Genomic DNA, 22,827 nt, shown 5'->3' with positions numbered 1-22,827 from the left:
TATTTCTAAAAGCATTCTGTATATATATATATATATATATACAGAATGCTTATTATATACATATATATATATATATATATATATATATATATATATATATATATACACACTCTAAAAATGTAGATTTGATCAATCCCTGTACATTTTAATTGCTTCTATAATAAACCTGAACTGTCTGATACAAAGTATGATATCCTGGCTGGATCCCACATTAAACCATGTATGGTCATTGGGCACCAGTAATGCCTCCTCCTCAGCTGGTATTATGGAGCCACCATCATTAATTGGACTGACTAATTAGGGCTTTCTGGAAAGACTTCTGTAGAGCTCTATAAAACGCCTATTCTATCCAACAAAAGCCCCTAAACTCTATTTTCCGTCATAAACAATGGGACTTCAGTGGAAAATCCAGTAAAACCCCCCACATTCCAGTCAGACTCGGCACACAAGGCAGAATGGGAGGCTTGTGACCAACAACGGCCGCCATTACGGCTCTACTCAACTCCTTGACGAGCACAAAATGGCCGCCAATCACTGGAGTTCCCGCCCTTCCAAGCCTCGCCGCTCAGTGAGACAAAGCTTGGAAGCGGCGGGGGATGGGCGAGCCCAACAGGCACTGCTCGGGGGTGAGAATTATGTATACAAATCGGGACTTTATTGCCGCCTAAATCACCGTTATTTCTTGGCTTCTATTTTGCCAAACACGTCGGATGAACCAAGATGGCAGCCAAGAAAACAAGGCGCAGCCTCGCTTTGACTAATGGTTTCGCTCGGAACCCCTCCCACGGCACCAGCTGCCTTCCTGCCCCACCCCCTCTTTAGACGCTTTCCCCCGTTGCGGATGCACAGAGCTGCACGTAGGCCTAGACCAAGCACCAAAACGGCTTCTTCCGCCGGCCGGAACTAATTTACCCCGTTCTATCGTTCACCGCGCTTTGACATCGCCTGTGTATCGTATACTTCGATAAGCAGTAGGTAATCCGACAATCCCGCGCCGTGTGTAGGCCATTTAATGTAATCATAAAGCAAATAGGCGGACGGCGGACTTTTTCTTCGACTCATGGCCGCTCGTGTGTATTACCTAAGGCGGCGGAGGGATATGTTTTGCGTTGGTTGGCGCTGGAGTCCCCTGCGCTGTAAAGAATTGCTCTAAGTTGAAAGTGGAGGCGGCGAAAGGCGGAGCTACTGGCGCTTAGCAACTCAGGTTTTGATTGACAGATGCATTCCGCCAATGGTTAACCGTATTACCTCAGATCGGCCCGCCTCCTGTTTCTCGTCCTCCAATAGGCTTCGGAGGGGCGTGGTTTGGATGGTGCGCGTGTAGTGTTTGTCCGCCTCTCCTGCATAGTAGTGTCCTGGCCCGATGCGAGAGCTGCGCCCGGTCCTCTGAGGGGACGACAATAGAGCGGGCGCTGATTGCGTAGACCCTGCTGGAGCCGCCGAGGCGCTGCCTGGCTGACATTTTGTTTTCCGGTGTATGCCAGAACGACATTAAACGGTGAGTCCCGGCCGGTACCAGTTATAACGCGATGTATTAGCCGGCTTCTCTAATTATCCGCGACGTCATAACCCCCACGGGGCGGAGGAAGGGTTAAACACCGCCTTGTGCATGGGGGTGTAATCTGCATATATGCTAATTAGGGGGACCATAACAATGTTACTTTTATTGGCTCGTCTACTTTATGGTCGGCGGCAGTCGTTGTGCCGCTCGTTGCTGATGTCCGCTGATCCGTGGTCTTGGCACTTTTGAGCCACTATTAACAGTTGCGGAGTGCGTGTGCCCGCGGACCCGTCTGGTGGCACGCTGCTTGGCACAGTTGTGACTCGGTGGCCTTATGCTGAGTGCAGATGCCGTGGTGACATTCACCCGTGCCAATTATAGGGGGTCAGGGCGGCACTTTCTTTTTGTCCACTAAGTGACATTTTTGGGTTAAAATGCCCGTTCCTGAGCCACCTGCCCCCGTGTTGGCATGTAATGGGGGGGGCGGGCAGGTTGCTGGCAGCGGCTTTACCCCTTTACCACCAAGTCTACCGGCGGCCGGCGCAGTCCCAGCCGGTTCTCATTCCTGTAAGCGCTGCGGAGTAAGTTGGCGCTGTGCTAATAAAGGTTGTTATTAATGCCCGCCTCTTCCCTCTTTGCCCGTAGGCGTCACCATGATGGTGCTCATGCACCAAGACAGCTTCCAGGTCCTGGTGGGCCAGCGCTTCACCTGCGTCCTGGGGGGCGACCTGCAGCTGGACTTCAACCAGATGGAGAACTGGCCGTGGAGGAGCGGCATCATCCGGGCGGCCTCCCACAAAGATGTCAACTGCGCCGAGCTGAAGGTACGTCCGTGGCGGCAGCACTTATGGAGGTTTCCGTGGAGGAGTGCGCTGTTGACACGGCTGTTTATGGGTGGTTGTTTATGTTGTTTCCCTGTAGTTCCTCTTTGTTTACTGTTGACTCTTATTGTTTACCTCTTGGTTGACGTGTGATGATCTCCGTCCGGGACGACGTCTAGTAGTGAAGTATGTTCTAATTCACAGATCTGCCCTGGGCCGGGGTCACATGACCGCTCCAGTAGAGCGTATTCCGCGTGGGATACGCTGTGCCGATCTCCCATAGGCATCCATGTTGCCACACACACGAAAAATTGCGGCATGTTCTATCTTGGCGCACATAAACGCCCATAGTAAATGGCGACAGACGGCGTGCAGAAAGTACAGCGTCATTGCGGGCCTCACATTGGCCACGAGTTGCGGTTGTGTGAGCCCGCTATTAGACAACTTGGTACTGCATGTTAGAGAGTGTCCGAACGTGACGCCAGTACCCGACTGTCTAATGTGACTGGTGTCTCCTGACTCTCCACTGATGGCGGTTATCGAAGAGGGTACGGAGCTTCGGCTGCCCAATTTCTTGTTCTCTGGTAGACCGCTGCCAACTGTGTACGGGTACAACTTCCTCCATGCATGGATATGGGGAGGGGTCGGAGAGATGTCTGACGGGTACCTAATGGGTATGTTAAAGCTCTTGGCTCGTCGGGTTGATCTTTTCCCCGTCGGGTTGAGTATCACTGCCCCGATGTTACCCACGGGTTTGGATGACTGAACCCATGTATGGGGGTCTCTACTAGTAGCTCGCCTTCTTGCGGTGCGGTTTACTGTTCAGGAACCAACTGTACCTTTCCACAGTTGAGAAGTTCTCCTGGGCCAGTAGGCGGTCGCCATCGCAGATTACTGTATGACCGGCGGGTTACGGCAGCTCCACCAATGGCTTGTTACTTCACTGTGCCCGGCGCAGGTCTTCGCTGGTTGGTTTGTGGTGGGTGTTGTCGGCCGTCCTCACTGGGTTGTTGCCCACAAGGAGTCTTCGGTGTGCCTCGCTGTAATCTGTAGTCGTCTTGTGTCTCTCCTTGGAGCTGAAGGGTTAATGCGCGGCTCCTTCATGTAATATCGGGGAAATGTTTTCTAGAATATTGCTGAAAATTTGCTGCAGACGTTTTCTAAAAATGCGCAGCGTGAAAAACGATCTCATTGGGTTTTCCTCAAGTCGGAGTCTTGGAGAGCAGCCGGCGGGGGGGAAGGGGCTTTTGGGGAGCCGCCCGTATAACTCAGCTGTCAGCTGGATGCTCATGTGGTCAACAGCTGTTTCTTTCATCCCCCCACCAAAATACAAGCACCGCTCTGCTTGGGCTTACAGTGGAGTGATGGGAATAATCCACCGCCAGAGACTGATTACCTGGAAGAACGAGGGCTGGACAAGTTACAATCACACATGGCCGATCTGTAACTGGGAGAGACCAAATCAGAAAAAGGTTGTGCGGGGTATAGGGCCCTCCGTAAGGTAATTGTGTTAGTAGTGAAAGCGGGCACAACACTGGTGAGGGTAATATGTGCCAACTGTATCTGCTGCTGGCATGGGCTGGTGAGCTCCACGGATGTAGTGGGGACCCGGAGAGGACAGGAGGGGGTCTGACGCTGCTGGAGTCACAGAGGGACGCTACGGGTTCAACGTAGGACTACCTGATGAACATGTCATTCTGACAGTAAAAGGTGTAGCTGTACCCCTCCGCCACCATACCTACTTGGGGTTTCTCCCCTGTGCCCAGGAAGAGTTGGCACACATGACACATTGGGTTGGTCGTTGGCTTGGGCTGGTCATCTCGCTTGTATGGGCACCTCCTAGGAAGTATTGTCTCACAACTCTGCAGAAGGGGGACGTGTCCCAGCACCCCTAAAGTCCATTGATGAGCCCTCTGCTCACTAGTTATACATGGAGTATCCGGTCACTCAGATGATCGTGTCCTGCTTCTCGATGTGCGATTGGATCACGTGTTCCCTATAAATAAATCTTCCAACATGGCCTCCTCTCCGGTAACTCCCAATGATATGGTATGTGGGATCATCATTTCGGTTGTCCCATTACACATAATGCAGAGATCTGTCTGCTTTATTATTGGGTGGCTTCTGATGGTTCTGGGGTCATTTAGCGATACGTGTGTAATACTACAACACCGTACACAGGGACCCATCATTGGTGGGATTGGTAATGACTTACTGTGAGGATTACCTCCTTGTTCTGGCCGTCTACTAACCTGGTAGTCTTCGCTTGTGTTCTTGATGATGTTCCTGCGTCCGATGAGCCCCAGTTTGAACTATTATCTCGTCCACAAGTGGACACTTCTTGGAGGGCCGGCATAATGGCTTGTTTTGGGACTGTTGAGGCCAAAAACTAGAACTCTTCAAAACCCAAATGAGTTTTGCAATACATATAGTAGTAGAGAGTGTCAGTCTCGTACCAATTCTCACAGGGATCCAATAACCATGGTGAACTCTTGGAGCTGCACACAACACTTATCCTATAGTCTAATAATGTTAATGCATTGTGCAGTCTGATCTTGGCTCCTCCTCCTTCTCCTCCGCTGTCAGTGACTTCCTGTTTTGGTGCCCATGCTGCCTGTATGTGTAGTAGGCGTGACGTGTATACACGTGCAGCACACTGCTCTTGCTCCACAACATGGCAGTACTTGACCATTCTGTTAGGTGGGGGGAGAAGTGATGAGTATATGGCACAGAGTGAGCGGTGTGCTGGGAAGCTTTCCCTAGCCATGAGGTATTTGTGGATGGAGGTGACCATCTTGGTGGCCTGTCAGTGTCTCTTGGTGACATCTTTATGTGGCCACCATGACAGAAGTCTTGGTATGCAGGACTGCCGTCTCATGGAGGGGCAGTCGGGTCTTCCAGGGACTGCGAAGGATTAGTCCAACCAGCGGCATCACAAGTGTTATGTCATCACGCCTGCTGGCATTACCCGGCTACGGGCGGCCATCATATGGCTCGTACACCGGGCTCTCATGCGCTGCTGACGTAAGTCAGCTCTTCCTTTGTGCTTCCTGTTGGGTTCGGCTGCTTGTGTAATACGGAGGCAAATGCAGGGTTATGTCTATCGTCCGTGGGTACGACCCGGGCGTCCTTTGTTGTGGGCACGACGTACAGTAGAGGAGTTGGCACCATAGTGTGTTGTGTTACCGGGGACGATGTCGGATTGTGGTGTAATCAGGACTATCGGTCTTATTGTCTGCGGCCAGCAAGCTGCGGAGTCCAGGCAGTTGGCCATTGTCTTCCTCTGTAGTCCTGCGGCTTCTTCCCCACCCCCAGCTGTTTGGAGTTCCTCTGCCGTGGGGGAGGGGGTCCTGCTTATCATGTGTGTAAACTTGTACATTCTTGAGCACGGAGGAGGGAGGGAGCGCGTCCTGGAGACACGGGAGGGGGAGCTGGAGACACGGGAGGGGGAGCTGGAGACGTAGTCAGGCTGCTCCCAACATGACTGTATTGTGCAGCCGTGGGTAGTGGGGGTTGTCTGCTGAAGAGTCGGCCATGGATGGTTTTTACTTTGATCGTTGATTTTTGATGTATTAGTGGTGGAAAGTGTAAATCTGGTGTTATCCGAAGTCCTGTTCGTGTGCAGCCCCCGGGGGATCCCAGACCGAGTCCTGTCCGTGTGCAGCCCCCGGGGGATCCCAGACCGAGTCCTGTCCGTGTGCAGCCCCCGGGGGATCCCAGACCGAGTCCTGTCCGTGTGCAGCCCCCGGGGGATCCCAGACCGAGTCCTGTCCGTGTGCAGCCCCCGGGGGATCCCAGACCGGCCGCCGCCTCTGATGCTTTTCTGACCTTTTGTAGCAAATAGTTTCTTATATACTTGTGCTTATTTGGATAGACATACTCATCTGGTCAGACCGCCGGCGCTGTGGTCCTCTATATGGGGTATTGGTGATTAAACCCCTAACGGGCTGTATAGTTGCTGCCGCGGTCGGTGCACCAGTGTTTAGGTCCGCGCTATATGGTTGCCGAAGGCGTCTCCTGCTTTTATTACATTGTTACCATTATCTGCATACTTCCAGTTGTTTATACGAACGACTCCTCCCACCAGATATCCCAGCCAATCCAAGCCATCCTTTCAGTTTCAGCTTTGTGCTCATTAGCTGATGACCCCAAGAGGAAGTCCGGAGATCTTTGCCGTTGGAGGTGCGTCCAGTGCCCTCCCTAATGTACTCCATGAATGGGTTTGGTCCATCTGCACTGACGGAGCATGTGTTTAGGGTTTGGTGTTCAGACTTGGATTTGGTTTTGGGTTCTCAACGCCTCACCTGTAGTATTGAACACACTCTTTTTCTTTAATGAAAGTGCTTCTGGGCCCTGTACATTTGTGGGCCTGGGGGTCTCCCGGCAGGCTGTAGTGGTGGGCTGGCTCTGGGGGTCTCCCGGCAGGCTGTAGTGGTGGGCTGGCTCTGGGGGTCTCCCGGCAGGCTGTAGCGGCGGGTTGGCTCTGGGGGTCTCCCGGCAGGCTGCAGCGGCGGGTTGGCTCTGGGGGTCTCCCGGCAGGCTGCAGCGGCGGGTTGGCTCTGGGGGTCTCCCGGCAGGCTGCAGCGGCGGGTTGGCTCTGGGGCTCTCCCGGCAGGCTGCAGCGGCGGGTTGGCTCTGGGGCTCTCCCGGCAGGCTGCAGCGGCGGGTTGGCTCTGGGGCTCTCCCGGCAGGCTGCAGCGGCGGGTTGGCTCTGGGGCTCTCCCGGCAGGCTGCAGCGGCGGGTTGGCTCTGGGGCTCTCCCGGCAGGCTGCAGCGGCGGGTTGGCTCTGGGGCTCTCCCGGCAGGCTGCAGCGGCGGGTTGGCTCTGGGGCTCTCCCGGCAGGCTGCAGCGGCGGGTTGGCTCTGGGGCTCTCCCGGCAGGCTGCAGCGGCGGGTTGGCTCTGGGGCTCTCCCGGCAGGCTGCAGCGGCGGGTTGGCTCTGGGGCTCTCCCGGCAGGCTGCAGCGGCGGGTTGGCTCTGGGGCTCTCCCGGCAGGCTGCAGCGGCGGGTTGGCTCTGGGGCTCTCCCGGCAGGCTGCAGCGGCGGGTTGGCTCTGGGGCTCTCCCGGCAGGCTGCAGCGGCGGGTTGGCTCTGGGGCTCTCCCGGCAGGCTGCAGCGGCGGGTTGGCTCTGGGGCTCTCCCGGCAGGCTGCAGCGGCGGGTTGGCTCTGGGGCTCTCCCGGCAGGCTGCAGCGGCGGGTTGGCTCTGGGGCTCTCCCGGCAGGCTGCAGCGGCGGGTTGGCTCTGGGGCTCTCCCGGCAGGCTGCAGCGGCGGGTTGGCTCTGGGGCTCTCCCGGCAGGCTGCAGCGGCGGGTTGGCTCTGGGGCTCTCCCGGCAGGCTGCAGCGGCGGGTTGGCTCTGGCGGTCTCCCGGCAGGCTGCAGCGGCGGGTTGGCTCTGGCGGTCTCCCGGCAGGCTGCAGCGGCGGGGTGGCTCTGGCGGTCTCCCGGCAGGCTGCAGCGGCGGGGTGGCTCTGGCGGTCTCCCGGCAGGCTGCAGCGGCGGGGTGGCTCTGGCGGTCTCCCGGCAGGCTGCAGCGGCGGGGTGGCTCTGGCGGTCTCCCGGCAGGCTGCAGCGGCGGGGTGGCTCTGGCGGTCTCCCGGCAGGCTGCAGCGGCGGGGTGGCTCTGGCGGTCTCCCGGCAGGCTGCAGCGGCGGGGTGGCTCTGGCGGTCTCCCGGCAGGCTGCAGCGGCGGGGTGGCTCTGGCGGTCTCCCGGCAGGCTGCAGCGGCGAGTTGGAAGGGGACGGACTGCCTGCTGCTGGCATTGCAGATTGCATACTATAAAAGGCATCCATGCCGGCTTTGTGCTGCTGCCGGGAGGGAGCGAGGGGATTATACCGGCAGCTGCCGCCTTCAATAGGCTCTAACATGGAAGCATGTGTTCCCCTCACAACACCGTCTGTATGTTCATAATTGTGTAGCAGGAGAGGAACCATCAGTAATGGGGATTGTCTGATTAGATGAGAGCGTGAAGGAGCTAGAAAAGACCTGATGAGATCACTCACGTGGATGTAAATATTGCTGGAGGTCTTCCAGTCCTGCCCCTCCCCGGCTGCTTACAGGGAACAATAGACGGCATTCAGCTGCGTGGCAAATGTAGAGAAGTAAAAACCTGGGTAGGACTTCCCTACAGCAGGAGGTGGTGACAGTTGTGTAGTCCTGAGTTGGGACCAGATGACCTCCTGCGGCCAGGACCGTGAGCTCCAGCCCCGAGTGTTCCCGCTGGACGCCATCTGTAGTGAGGAACAGTCGGTGGCACCATAAGTTGGTGCAAAACAGATCAGTAGGTTTATTCCTCCATGCCAGGAGCAGGCTACGTTTCCACCCACTGGGTCTTTATTTTGGACTAATGGTCCATGTTCCTGTTGTGGCTGTGGCATTTCTCTGGTCCCGCTGTGTTGGTTGGCATTGTGTGCTGCTGGTGAACTGCTTTTTTTAAAACCTTTTTTTCTATATATGTAGTCATCTGTAGCCATCGCTGAACTTGGCTTGTGTAGAATAGTTTGTATCCAGTGAGCCGGCAGAGCACGTCCTGTCCATCCCAACCACACTGTACACCCCCAGATACTACAGGTCCCTCTACACGTCCTGTCCATCCCAACCACACTGTACACCCCCAGATACTACAGGTCCCTCTGCACGTCCTGTCCATCCCAACCACACTGTACACCCCCAGATACTACAGGTCCCTCTACACGTCCTGTCCATCCCAACCGGGCTGTACACCGCCAGATACTACAGGTCCCTCTACACGTCCTGTCCATCCCAACCGGGCTGTACACCGCCAGATACTACAGGTCCCTCTACACGTCCTGTCCATCCCAACCGGGCTGTACACCGCCAGATACTACAGGTCCCTCTGCACGTCCTGTCCATCCCAACCGGGCTGTACACCGCCAGATACTACAGGTCCCTCTACACGTCCTGTCCATCCCAACCGGGCTGTACACCGCCAGATACTACAGGTCCCTCTACACGTCCTGTCCATCCCAACCGGGCTGTACACCGCCAGATACTACAGGTCCCTCTGCACGTCCTGTCCATCCCAACCGGGCTGTACACCGCCAGATACTACAGGTCCTTCTACATGTCCTGTCCATCCCAACCGCGCTGTACACCGCCAGATACTACAGGTCCCTCTATATGTCCTGTCCATCCCAACCGCGCTGTACACCGCCAGATACTACAGGTCCCTCTACACGTCCTGTACACCGCCAGATAGTACAGGTCCTTCTACACGTCCTGTCCATCCCAACTGGGCTGTACACCGCCAGATAGTACAGGTCCTTCTACACGTCCTGTCCATCCCAACCACGCTGTACACCACCAGATACTACAGGTCCTTCTGCATGTCCTGTCCATCCCAACCGCGCTGTACACCGCCAGATACTACAGGTCCCTCTACACGTCCTGTACACCGCCAGATAGTACAGGTCCTTCTACATGTCCTGTCCATCCCAACCGCGCTGTACACCGCCAGATACTACAGGTCCCTCTACACGTCCTGTACACCGCCAGATACTACAGGTCCTTCTACACGTCCTGTCCATCCCAACCACGCTGTACACCGCCAGATACTACAGGTCCTTCTACATGTCCTGTCCATCCCAACCGCGCTGTACACCGCCAGATACTACAGGTCCTTCTACACGTCCTGTCCATCCCAACCACGCTGTACACCGCCAGATACTACAGGTCCTTCTACACGTCCTGTCCATCCCAACCGGGCTGTACACCGCCAGATACTACAGGTCCCTCTACACGTCCTGTCCATCCCAACCGGGCTGTACACCGCCAGATACTACAGGTCCTTCTACATGTCCTGTCCATCCCAACCGCGCTGTACACCGCCAGATACTACAGGTCCCTCTACACGTCCTGTCCATCCCAACCATGCTGTACACCGCCGGATACTACAGGTCCTTCTACACGTCCTGTCCATCCCAACCGGGCTGTACACCGCCAGATACTACAGGTCCCTCTACACGTCCTGTCCATCCCAACCGGGCTGTACACCGCCAGATACTACAGGTCCCTCTACACGTCCTGTCCATCCCAACCACGCTGTACACCGCCAGATACTACAGGTCCCTCTACACGTCCTGTCCATCCCAACCACGCTGTACACCGCCAGATACTACAGGTCCCTCTGCACGTCCTGTCCATCCCAACCGGGCTGTACACCGCCAGATACTACAGGTCCTTCTGCACGTCCTGTCCATCCCAACCACGCTGTACACCGCCAGATACTACAGGTCCTTCTACACGCCCTGAGTAGTGGGCACAAGCGTTTGCCCAACAGTTGTGCCGTGTAAAAGGACCAGCTGACAAACGATCACTGATCGCTGCAGCCGAGAAGAGCCGTCGAGGAGTGATGATGGGGCACAGTGTTGGGCGAGGCTTCTGCCCGTTCGGCCCTCAGTGTCCCGGATCCAGACTTGGTGACTGATGTGTATCTGTTGTGAGCGGAGCCGCCAGTAGATGGCACAATCTCCATGGAGAAGCTTTCCTGCCCTCTGTTCAGTCGGCCGATGTTGTGCAGCAGCTTGCAGGGGACCTTGACCAATCCCAGACTGTCGTTACTGTGTCACCTCCTCCCCGCACATGTAAACACACTGTCAGTAGCCACGTGGTGGCACATCCCTCCCCTCAGCAGCAGAGGGCGGTGGTGGGTGCAGGCCCGCCCCGTCTCACTGAACGGGAGGACTACACCTCCTTCTTGCTGTTTCTTGGCTCCAACCAGACTTTCCCGTTGCACACCTGACAGCCTGGTATCTGTAAGCAGCGCTGCTTCTACTGAGGAGTTAATTAGTCATAAAGGGAATATATAATCTGAAAATTATACACGGCTGCAAACATGAATGCATCCGATAGTGTTACCATGTCTCCAGATCCTGCCATGTGCTCAGTGAGGAGAATGGGGCACCAGTGGTGGACCTGGCATTCTGGGGCGCTGTGAGCACTGGTCCCACTACAGGATATTGGGCCTTCGTACCTCCCTTGTAGAGGCTGACAGCTTTATCAGAAGCGTGTAGGATAATAGTCCGTCCCTGTCCAGCTCTCCAGTGTAACGGCCCATGTCCTGGTATCTGTTCCAGGCTCTGGAGACTGTCTTGGGTGACCCAGCAAACCCTGTGATGGCACGTATTGAGGAGCAGGACTACCTGTACAAGCTGATTGGGCTGCAGGGGGCGCCTCGTGTACTGGAAGTGAGAAGGACACCAGCAAAACTAAAACCGGTCAGGAAGGAGAGGGATTGTCTCCGGTCACTTTTGGGGTGTCTTGCTGTTCCTCTCCGGCGCTCCTGTTGTCACCTTCATTTGCACCAAAGCAGATGGAATTGCTTCATAATCACTTGGGATGCTATTAGGGTGCAGCGTCGCTTCCCTGCAGTCTGCTAATTGTGACTGGCACCTGGACTCGTCATAGTGATAGAACAGGCAAGTCCCGGTGCCGGCCGCAATCAGCGTAGCTCTGCCTGTGGTGGTTTAGCTCTTGTAAGGACCCGTTTTTGCTGCAGGACAGATTGCTCTCCTTGAGATTTATATGACTTGGGGTTATATGCTGACTGGCAGTGTAATCCACACTAGGCCCCATAGGGGGCGCTGTACTCTGCTTATATGCTGACGGGCAGTGTAATCCACACTAGGCCCCATAGGGGGCGCTGTACTCCGCTTATATGCTGACGGGCAGTGTAATCCACATTAGGCCCCAGAGGGGGCGCTGTACTCCACTTCCTAGAAACAATCTGTAAAAACACTTGGTCCCCATCATTGCAGGTGCCATAAAGAGCGCAGCATGCTATACTGACTATACAGTGTGTGTCTCCAGTATGTCCCTCCCACGGGAAGCTTTTACTAGGTTATCTCTGTACTCCCCACTATGGTGTCCTCTGTTGTGAATGAAGCTGGAAATAAATACACCGCCCATCCCTCCAAGTATTGCAGTGTATGAGTGTGGTATCAGGGAGGCGGTGTTACTCTAAACTCCACAACAATTCCCGGTCAGTTTCTATTCTTTCTAGTTTCCTTTACCGGCGGCAGCTCTCCCGTTGTTAAGGTTGTGATGCCACGAGGACCCAACATGTCATGTCTGCAGCCTGCAGACAGCTGGGGCCGCGGCACAATGTAAAGTACCCCGCAGAATACGTCTCTGTAATTTCCCCAGAGAGAAGTGCAGATGGTGAGGGGGGGGGGGGGGGGGGGGGGTGAGGACTGCTGGAAGACCCTACTGGTTAGATGATCATCTAGATGCGTCTAGTCAGCAGTCTATGTCAGTCGTGACCTGGCGGGGATCCACGCTTTACCGGGTAGGACCTTAGTCACTATTCCTCCGGTCGGTGTGTCGCCCAGCCGACCTCCTTGTTGGGGGGTTCTATCAGCTAAGACTCACATGCATCTTATGTCTTGCAGGTTTGTGTGGAGTTTGAAGACGAGCCGTGGGAGAAGAGAGTGTGGATCGAGGTGTACGGCGCAGACGTCCAGATGTTTCTAGTGGAGCACAGCTTGGTGATCGCTGACCGCAAATGTCCGAGTAACCCTTCTATGTCTGTCCTCTGCCCGGCTATGGTGAGGATCTCATGCCGTAGTGCTGAATGACTTCTGTTTATCTCTTCTCTCCGGAGAGAAGTGGCCGAGGAAACAAAGGGGTTTTAGACAGGGGGATCACACTGCAGCGAATCTTTATAAAAAATTTTATAACAGAAAGGAATTGATATTTTTCTGTAAAATTAAAACCTGCTGATTACACTGATAAAACGAAATGATAGTATTACGTCCCAATTCCAGTTATTTAACCCCTTATCGTCACTTTATTCTTTGGTCAGTACAATTATTACGATACCAAACGTATGTAGTTTTTTTTTGTTTGTTTTTGTTTTTCTTGCTGTACAATTTTTTTTTTTTTTTCAAAGATCATTTATTTTAAATTATTGTGAGCAGAAGATGGCAGCAGAAAATAGCTTTTTTTTATTTTTCCGTCCACGAAGTTGTGCAAAGGCTCACTTCCGTCCTGTAGCTTGCGTTAGTACCATTTTGAAATATATGACTTTTTGATCACTTTTTATTGCATAGAGACAGCATGATCAAAAAAAATTGCATTTCTGGCGTTCTTATTTATTTTTCTCCGGACATTTATTATGTGGAGTAAATAATGCGTTACTTTGATAGATCGGACTTTTACGGATGCAGCGGTGCTGAACATGTATTTTTGTTTTAATGATTTTGATTCATTAATTACAACTTACTGGTGGATGATCCGCAGTGTTTCCGCCGCGTGAAAACACCCTATATGTTACGTAAACCTACCCTTATAGTGTTCAGTCAGCACGCCGTGTGTAGCAGTGATTACCAAGTAGTTGCACAATCACTTTTGTTCTTTTTATTAAGCAAGGTTATTGGCGAGCCGACTGGATTAATTTTATAGGCATGTTTCCAAAAAATAAAGTCCACCGGCAATTGGATTACAGCTCCTACTGAGACCTTACTGAGGCCTCCTAAAGGCCCTTTTACACACGCGGATAAATTAGGATGGGCGTGTAACCAATAGTTGGATAATAGTTTATGATAATTACAATAATCGTTCATCCTACATGGCGACCTCTCCGGTCAGCCTTCTGCCGCTGCTTTCTGTTCAGCGGATCGTACAATGCAGCGGCCGACAAATAGTGGCTTTCACTGCATGAAAGATTATTGCTGATGAAACAATTAATTACTGACCGCTGCACATGTTTACATCAAACAATTATTGTGCAAACCCATCCATCTGAACAACTTTTCTCACAATTGTGCGCTGTCTGGCATTTCCTATACACCATGGTATGTAGACAGGGCATCTTCCTACAGGTACATCAGTGTGGCGCTCCAACGGGGGAAATACTACAGATTTTCTGTGTAGAAAACTCGCAGCGTTCATATTAGCGATATAGCCGATGAGATTTAGGCCCATGGCCAGGTTTGTTTTGTGGGAGATCTGTAATTTAACCCGCCTATAGGGACACATGGGTGTCCGCACCTGAATTAAAGCATGCAGATTTGTTTTGCGGATCCTTTGGTCTGGAAAACAAATCGCAGCATGCTCCATTTCATGACACTATGGACGGGCCGCGGGAAAGGAGGAGTTACAGAAATGGAAGAAGACCTGGACAGGTACATGTGGTCGCCATTCACGGGCAGGGGTGGATTCTGCTGCGGGCTCCTTCATGTGGAGTCCAACCCGCCCGTGGACATGAGGCCTTAAAGGAGGTCTGACAGCTAATTTTTGCCTATTAAACTCAATATACTGACGCATGAGTGACTGATTACAACAGCACCATTACCTCTGCACCACAGCTCCCACCTCTAGATATACCCACAGAAAGGCTTCCTACCACATATGTTAATTGGCCTCAGACCGTCCAATGGGCAGCTCCCATCTGCAGGCTGTCCGGCTCTCTCCTGCCCTCTTCTGCTTAAAAGGGTTTTTTTTTTTTAAAAATACACCCCTTCTCTGGAGGCGTCATGTGTACTACATACGGCACGCCTGCGATGCACTGAAGCATCGGCCACATGCATTTTAACTCTTCCTTTGCAGGAATAGGGAGGGAGAGATGCCTATATGTAGAGACGGGTGTCTCTTTTTAATCATCATTTTGTCATTTCAGCGTCATAATATTGAGTTTAATGGCCTAAAATAAAGTGGTTTTGGCCTCTGGATCTTTAGAGACCCCACATGAACATAACCCTCTGCAGCGTCACCGGAGCCTCTACTTGTACTGTATTATGCTGTGGATTTCATTGTCCATTACCATCTCTTGACAGTTCTGTAGCTCCTGCGGCGCACGGGGAATGACCTTTTTCTAATGGGATGTGTGTTTTTGTTTTGTTCTTCAGTTTTGTTTAAATCTTCCTTTTGTTACCATCCTGCAGCAATATAAAGTAATAGTGAGCAAGACCTCCATGGAGCCCATGACCTGCATACAGTTCCTTGGAGACCGACACAAAGCTTTTATGAATAAGGATGTCGTGAAGGCTTTACGGGTAATTGTCTTCTGTCTTTCTTATCTGTTTAGCTTAAAGGGGTTGTGTCAAGTTCTAAAGTTATTCCTTATGCACTGGATAGGAATAACTGTATGATCGGTGGGGGTCCAACTGCTGAGACCCCCAAAGGTCCCTGCATGAATAAAGCAAGTATTGTGCATGCCACTCCATTAATTTCAATGACGATGTTGGAACTTGCCAAGTACATACGCGCGGCCGTCTCCCACGATATAATTGGGCACAGCCCTTTTACCGTGATATGTAAATTAAGGAGATGAGCCTGTAAACTGTCTGAAGAGCTAACACTCTTTCTGAGCTGTTCTGCAAATATGAACTATATCCTCTTATAGATTGGTGTAAAATGGTCACAAAATGAAGCGTATGTAGGGGATCCTGCCAGGCAAGCCAATGTGAATGAAGCTCTTGCCTTAGAATATGTGGGTTAATGTTTAATGGTTTTGGATGACCTTTATCACATATTCCTTTGTCTTTGCTGGCTTCCAGCTTATTAGTTAATAACACATGACTCCTGTTAATTGTTAAGCGTGTGCAGGTGTTCGCTGGGCATTTTTTGAGATTTCAGTGATTTTCTGAGCTTCATTTATGCTCAGATCAGTTCCCTTCTGTGTTGATTACCCTTCTTTAAAAGGTAATAACAGTGCAGACTGGTGGGGGGAGAAAAGAAAATCAAACTGTATCTCTACTGACAGCCAGGCTCCTTCTCTAACAACCAGGAGCGGAGAAACCGCAGATCCTGCCAGTTTTAACCCCTTACATGCTATAACCAATAGCAACTGCAGCATGTAAGCAGATGACCTGAGGGGTTCCTTCTGTCACCCATTGGCACCCCGCAGTCCATTTGTAAGGTATCAATGGGTTTCCATGGCAGCCGGAAAACTTATAAAGGCTTCAATGTTCCCTCAGCCTATAAGCAGAGTCTAATAGGCTGCTCTCATAGGCATTGTTGAATGCACTACACAAGTAATGCAGTGTCCTATCCTAGTGATCGAATGATCACATCTTCAAGTCCCATAGAGGAACTGAAAAAAGGGCGCCAAAAGTTCAATAAGAAATACAAACCAGAAACCAGCTCCTCTGCAGTCGCTCCCATGCAAGGACTGGCTGGAAACCACAACCGATGCACAGGAAAATGGAGAAAATCCAGCATTGGGTTAAAAGCTTTCAGTCTTTATTAAACAATCCAGACAGACATGAAGGAACAGAGCATGTGCCGTCTTGCATGCCTGCCTGAAACGTGTAAAAAGTTCAATAAGGTTTAATAAAAATAGATTTTGCGCACACAAGCTATTTTTAAATAGATGAAATGCCAAAATAAGTTGTAACAATAGGTATTACCGCGTTCGTAACGACCCAGACAATGAAAATATTGTTACTTATCTTGCATGGTGAACATGGGAGAAAAATAATTGTAAAAATAATTTGAAAGTAAGGCCAGAATTGCTATATTGCGATTTCTTTTGTTCGACTCCCAAAAAAATGCAATAAAAAGTAATCCAAAATCACATGTACTTCAAGATGGTACCAAGAAAACTGCGACTTGGTTGCCAGAGAAATAAAAATGCTATGGATCGTAGAATGCGGTGATGCCAATTCAGTTGTTTTTCTACAACACAATATAAATGTACCACAGAGTGGAGCGATTAAAAATACAACCGATTCCCATAAAAACAAGCCCTCATACGACTGTCCAATGAGTTATGGCTCTTGCAGTGAAATCGATGAATTGCTTGGTCCTTAAGGTAAAAAATAGTCTTGTCACTAAAACAGAAACCAAAACACTGATGTGAACGAGCCCTTGGGGTACATGCATACGATACTCTGGGGTGCAACTTGCAGCTGACAGCACTTGGACATCCCATCTGTGTGCTGAACACAACACATTGACAAGTACTGTTCTCATCCAGAAATCGGACAACAATAGGAAGTGTGTGTCCGTGTGTGTGTGTCCGTGTGTGTGTGTCCGTGTGTGTGTGTCCGTGTGTGTGTGTCCGTGTGTGTGTGTGTCCGTGTCCGTGTCCGGCCACGTCCCCACAGCACTATAAACTAAGTTATGGTGCTGTTAAGAGGACGTGACAGATATATATCACGATTTAGCAGTGTCTGTCTCAGAAGTCCATAGACTTGTATAGGAGAGTGCGCGGGACTCTGGATCTCACAGGCGAGTATAAAAATACCATACCCGGCTCCGTCTCATGTTCCCTAATAGCACCATAACTTGGTTTATGGAGCTGTGACAGGTTCCCTTTCAGACCAGGTAGGTTTTCTCACCTGTTAATGACCAGGCATAGTTATGCTTTATAGTGCATAAAGGCTTGCAGGAGGCCATGAGATGCCGGAGTTGCTCCTCCATCCATAAGCTGATTGGTCTCTTATTCTCGTTATTACAGGATCGTGAGAGCTTGAAGCAATTTATGCAGGGAAACCGAACATTTAACAAGTCCTTTCAGGAGCTCATACGGAGGAGTGTGGATGAAAATCGTATACTGCAAGGTGAGCCGGCATCTTCTGCTATGGATCTTATGAAGACTTCTACAAGTAGAAATGTGTAATTACAGAATCAGGTTTTTTGGCGCTGAAAGTGATTTTTGCTAAAAATGAAGCTTCTAGAGTAGTCTTGTTTGATCTAGGAGCTTTTCACATTGGACAGTCTTTCCATATGTCCCAATTAGAGGAACTAATGGGAAAGTTGAGTCACTCCAAAACAGTTGTTCATCTCCACCTTTATTGATGGGTTCTGTCCGGGCTGTTAATGTTTGTTTATGAGGGCCTTTTATTCTTCACTTCGGAGCCTAAGGTCTTTCTGTAAAAACGTAAAATGGTTATGAAAGAATGACTGAATCACTAGATCGCCATGGTTTTCTTTCCTGTCTGTTTAAAGGAGCCAAGAATTTAGTTGGATCATCTATAAGAGTGTATAGTATGAGTGAAGGATGCCAGTGGTTCAGTGCCTCAGTGATGAACTCGAGCCTTACACATCGGACCTTGGAGATTAAATGTGAACAGGTAAACATCCAGTTATGCATTATTGGGTTGGGGGTCATTTAGATTACCTTTTTGAATCGTTTTTTTTTATTGATTTTGATATGTTTTCCTGCTAGTTAGCATGCATTGTCTGTATTCTCCAATAGGTCCCCAATCTGAAGATTATTGATCCAGCTCTAATACACGTTGAACTCGTACATAACTACGCTGATAGAGGTAAGATTTCACCATCTGCCACAAGCATTACTTACAGAATGACCGGCTTTATGTGTGACATATATACGTGGCTGACAGACTGCTCATGTTTCTTTCAGTATTTGTCCCACCTATGAAAAGGCCATCTGAAGGAGGGACCGCAAAGGTGAACGCCAAACAGAGCAGAGTTGCAAAGGTAAATGACTTGAGCTATATGAAAAGATTTGGCATTGTGTTGGGAATTAATATCATTGCACGCGTCTCTATGCAGAGTCTTATGTTCATTATGTCCTTTTCAGGCACCTGTTAAGGCATCTGTTAAAGCATCTGCTAAGAAGCCAAACTTCCTTACCTACTCCAGAGATGATGGGAAGACATTGGTAGTGGTGGACAACCCCAAGTCCTCAGGGAACTCTCTTCTTAATTTCATGAAAACGCCACCGGAAAGTGGAAAAGTTGACCAAACAGTAAGTAGGCTGCTAATGTACTTTTAAAGAAACCGTGAGGTTGTATGCGTACTATAAGCTATGTTTATGGGCACATAGGACAGGGGCGGCTGAGGTCAGAGGAGAGTGCTTTTTATACTTCCCTGTTCCCTGCTGGTCTACCCTGGAGCTGAATCAGTGTACTTTAGTATGACAGTGTTTTTACTCCCTTCCCATTCCCTTAGCAATATCTTTTCAGTAAAATTGGGGACTTAATAAAATCATCTTCATTGATTTTAAAGGTCTGTTTCTGTTTTACTTGTAATGGGAATTCTATTTTCTTATAGACAACATCAAGTCCGTCATCTAAGCAGTCTGTGCCTGTTGGATTTGGAGAAGCATTGTTGGGATGTACCGCCTCTACGCCTTCCAGCCAAAACCAAACCTCGCGTGCGACTCCACCCCAAGCAAATTCTCCTCCAAGCTTTGGTGCTGCAACACCTCCAGGGTAAAATTACTTGAAAGAAAAGTACATTTCTGCTTAGACATTGTGTACTAATATAGAACTTGATTTCCTAACTATATCCAAATTTCTGTGTCGGTTTCAGAATACATCTCCATCGTGATCAGTGTTTAGTATTATGTTAGAGCGCCAAATCCACTGCAGACAAAGATATTTGATAAAATCTTAAGAAGGAAGGTGACAAAGCATTGGTCCATTCCCTAAGGCTACATTCATATCTGCATTTAGGATTCAGTGTTCCTGTTCCATTATGTGATTGGGAAGGGGGTCAGTCTTGTGATGGAATTTAATGGCGCTGACTTGACACCCATTGATTATAACGGGGTCCTTCTGGTATGCTTTCCAGCATTTTCCCGGTATAATAGCGCGGATTGCTGCAATATTTTGGCTGGAACTTTATGCAGCATGTGTACTGGAGGCTTTAGACAGCGCCTCTGATGCAGATGTAAAGGCTCGGCCAGGTGGCTGGGATCACCACCGTGTAGGGGAAACGTGAATGGGGACGTCACACTAAATTAGCATTGTGTTGCTTTCGTTCAGGGATTGGTTTGGGTCCTAGAAGTCTGACCACCACCTGTCATAAAGTGGTGGCATATATACCCTAGCGATATGCCATCACGTAATAAGACAAGAATAAACCTTCACCTCAGTATATGTAGGGGAAGAAATGAATAAAGTGTTTGAACATTACATTTTAGGGGGTTACCATTGTCCGAAGTTGGTGTATAAGTGCTTTTTCTGTACGTCCAACACTTTTACTTTAAAAGAACAATACCTCTGACTTTTCAGGAAATGTTCTCAGAACTTGCCAAGTGAAACTTCCTCCATTCTGAACGGTGATGGAAAAGGGGAGGAGAAGAACTTGTTTCTCAGCGCTGCAATGTCACAGGGCAAGGGGCTAGGATTTGGCCTGACTGACAAATCTACTGGAGGATTTTCATCCTGGGCCAGCCACGCTAATGGCGACGATGGACCTAAGTCAGAAAACCTCTTTGCGGCCTTTACAAAACCCTCAACTGTGTTCCCAAAAGGCTTTGAGTTTTCTGTGGAACGGTTTCCTGATAAAAACACTTTGACTGTGAAAGACTCTCCACGGCTGGGAAGCTCTGAGGCTTGTAAAAGCTTAGCCCGGCAGCCGGCAAGTGTATTTGGCCAAGCTCCAGCGACTCAGACCAAGCCTGCTGCTCATCTACCGCCTGTGAAAAATGAATTCAAGGCCAGGCCACTAAACTTTCCTGTTCAAAATGCCTCAAAAATGGAGATTACTCCGCACAAGAGTCCAATTAAAAATGACGGGGGTAAGTGAGCATCAACTACACGTTCCCATTACAGTTAAGCTGGATTCAGTTTGCATGTAGATGCATATTTTATCTATAGAATTCCATAAATCTAATCTAGATGGAGCTGATGCAAGCATTTTGTGTTTCTTATATTCCCGATGCTATCAGATAGAATATTGTGTATGGTGTAACTAATTTCAGTGTGTGTTCTTTCCCCTTTTTTTCTAGTCACATATCCCAGATCTATATTGCTGGACCCACAGAAGCTGAAAAGGCTCCAAGCAAGCGGTGATTGCTTTGTGCAGGATGGCTCTTGCAATGACATTGCTCCACATTTGCATAAGTGTAGGGAGTGCCGTCTGGATCGCTTTGGGCGCAGCAAGGAGCAGAGGGATGCAGCAGTCTTCTGCCGCTTTTTTCACTTTCGGAGGTGAGTGTCTGTTATTTGAAGTCTCGAAATTTAGCTTTGTAAATGTTACAAGTGGGGGTTAACACTTTTGCACCAGTTTTCTAGCATAAAAAGTACAAACTTTGATTCATGTTACATTTGCACTAAAATGTGCTCCTTTGAACTTTTCTTGCCGTGGGGCTTAGCCCAAAGGGCAGATCCTCCAACTGTGAAAAATTGCTGACCTATCCTCTGGGTAGGTCATAAATAGCTCGTTAGTGAGGGTATGCAACCCCTTGACTCCTGCTGATTGCCGGGCCATTGTTTTGGTGTGAACAGCAAGAAGCAGACATGGTGCTTGTAAGGCCAGGCCGGGCCATTTCACAGTTCCTCCTTCAGTGGGTGGATTGGTCCTAAATCATTCAGAGTTGGACAACTCTTTCAATCAGTTTGCCCCATAGTTTTTAAATGTAACATTCTGGCTACCTAAAGCCACTGCTAGGAGGACACGCCAGCTCCCTCTAGTGGTGGATACAGTTAGTTAGAATGTTGGGCTTTAAATCTGGAGATTTGGAGCTCTGTATTAGAAAAATGGAGCTTCAACTGCTGTTAAGTTATAGTTAAGCAAATTAATCCATGTAGGAGTTTGAGCCTATGAAGATTATTAAAGGGATAGTGGAATTGTGGGCCTTAACTGTACAGTCAGAATATATTTGCTCAATGTACCGCTCAGGTGGCTGTTGGATATTTATTGGTAGTCTCTGGCATTTGGTAGAATTTGTAAACTACAGTAATACTTTGAGTCTGTACTTGCCCCAAATTAACCCATCTGTTCTTGTTCCCAGATTATACTTCAATAAGCATGGATTACTGCGGGAAGGAGGCTTCTTGACTCCTAATAAATATGATGCTGAAGCAATAAACTTGTGGCTTCCTCTAGTGAACAGTGTTGTGGATTTAGACCTTGACACCGCCAAGTACATTCTGGCAAACATTGGAGACCACTTCTGTAAGCTCGTCATGTCAGAAAAGGAAGTCATGGCTACTGTAGATCCACAAAGTAAGAACTTCATGATGTTGGCCACTTTAATCTTCTATTTTCTATCCTTTTTTTTTTCTTGTCTGCTTAACCTTTTTTTGCTTGTTTCCTGCAGAACAAGTAGCCTGGAAACGTGCTGTGCGTGGTGTGCGAGAAATGTGTGATGTCTGTGACACAACCATCTTCAATCTCCATTTTGTCTGTCCCAAATGTGGCTTTGGGGTGTGTGTAGACTGTCACCGGATGAAGAAGAAAAGCATGAGTAAGTGTCACTAATAGAAAATGAAATTCTGTTTTCTCGTAGGTCTTGACTTCAGCATTTTTAATCTACTTTTATCAGTCTCTGATTCTAGCTGGCATTATCAACTTTTTGTTTCCTTTCCCTTTTGTTAAAGATAATGAGGGAGTAGAGACCTTTGCCTGGCTGAAGTGTTGCAAAGGGCAGTTACACGAACCTGACAATCTAATGCCAACTCAGATTGTACCGGGAAAAGGTAATTTTTATTATTTCTATAAGAATAATCAATTTTAATGTTTGGTGATTGTGATCCTGGCTGTATAAGCCCTTCTGCATTGTGATTAATGCAGATTGAGGTGCTGAGAAGAGGGGTCTGCCTCCATCGCGCCACCACCCTTTG

The 22,827-nt window shown here is 49.8% G+C and overlaps 1 protein-coding gene across 1 annotated transcript in view; it reads left to right on the top strand.

Moving 5' to 3' along the window:
- The first annotated feature begins 1,335 nt into the window (after positions 1–1,335).
- Positions 1,336–22,827, top strand: part of KDM3A (lysine demethylase 3A) — a 34,011-nt gene continuing 12,519 nt past the window's right edge. Inside the window, exons 1-15 of the mRNA XM_066572976.1 lie at positions 1,336–1,498; positions 2,147–2,325; positions 12,733–12,888; positions 15,226–15,336; positions 17,745–17,847; positions 18,236–18,360; positions 18,486–18,555; positions 18,654–18,730; positions 18,834–19,001; positions 19,307–19,467; positions 20,272–20,780; positions 20,991–21,192; positions 21,996–22,210; positions 22,305–22,451; positions 22,585–22,683. Coding sequence (XP_066429073.1) covers positions 2,155–2,325; positions 12,733–12,888; positions 15,226–15,336; positions 17,745–17,847; positions 18,236–18,360; positions 18,486–18,555; positions 18,654–18,730; positions 18,834–19,001; positions 19,307–19,467; positions 20,272–20,780; positions 20,991–21,192; positions 21,996–22,210; positions 22,305–22,451; positions 22,585–22,683 — 2,314 coding nt within the window. The 5' untranslated portion in view covers positions 1,336–1,498; positions 2,147–2,154. The remainder of the gene's footprint in view (positions 1,499–2,146; positions 2,326–12,732; positions 12,889–15,225; positions 15,337–17,744; positions 17,848–18,235; positions 18,361–18,485; positions 18,556–18,653; positions 18,731–18,833; positions 19,002–19,306; positions 19,468–20,271; positions 20,781–20,990; positions 21,193–21,995; positions 22,211–22,304; positions 22,452–22,584; positions 22,684–22,827) is intronic.

This window comes from Eleutherodactylus coqui, chromosome 7, assembly GCF_035609145.1.
Source record: "Eleutherodactylus coqui strain aEleCoq1 chromosome 7, aEleCoq1.hap1, whole genome shotgun sequence".
Taxonomy (NCBI): Eukaryota; Metazoa; Chordata; class Amphibia; order Anura; family Eleutherodactylidae; genus Eleutherodactylus; species Eleutherodactylus coqui.
The sequence above is the reverse complement of the archived record's forward strand: the minus strand, read 5'-3'. Positions and strand labels throughout refer to the sequence as shown.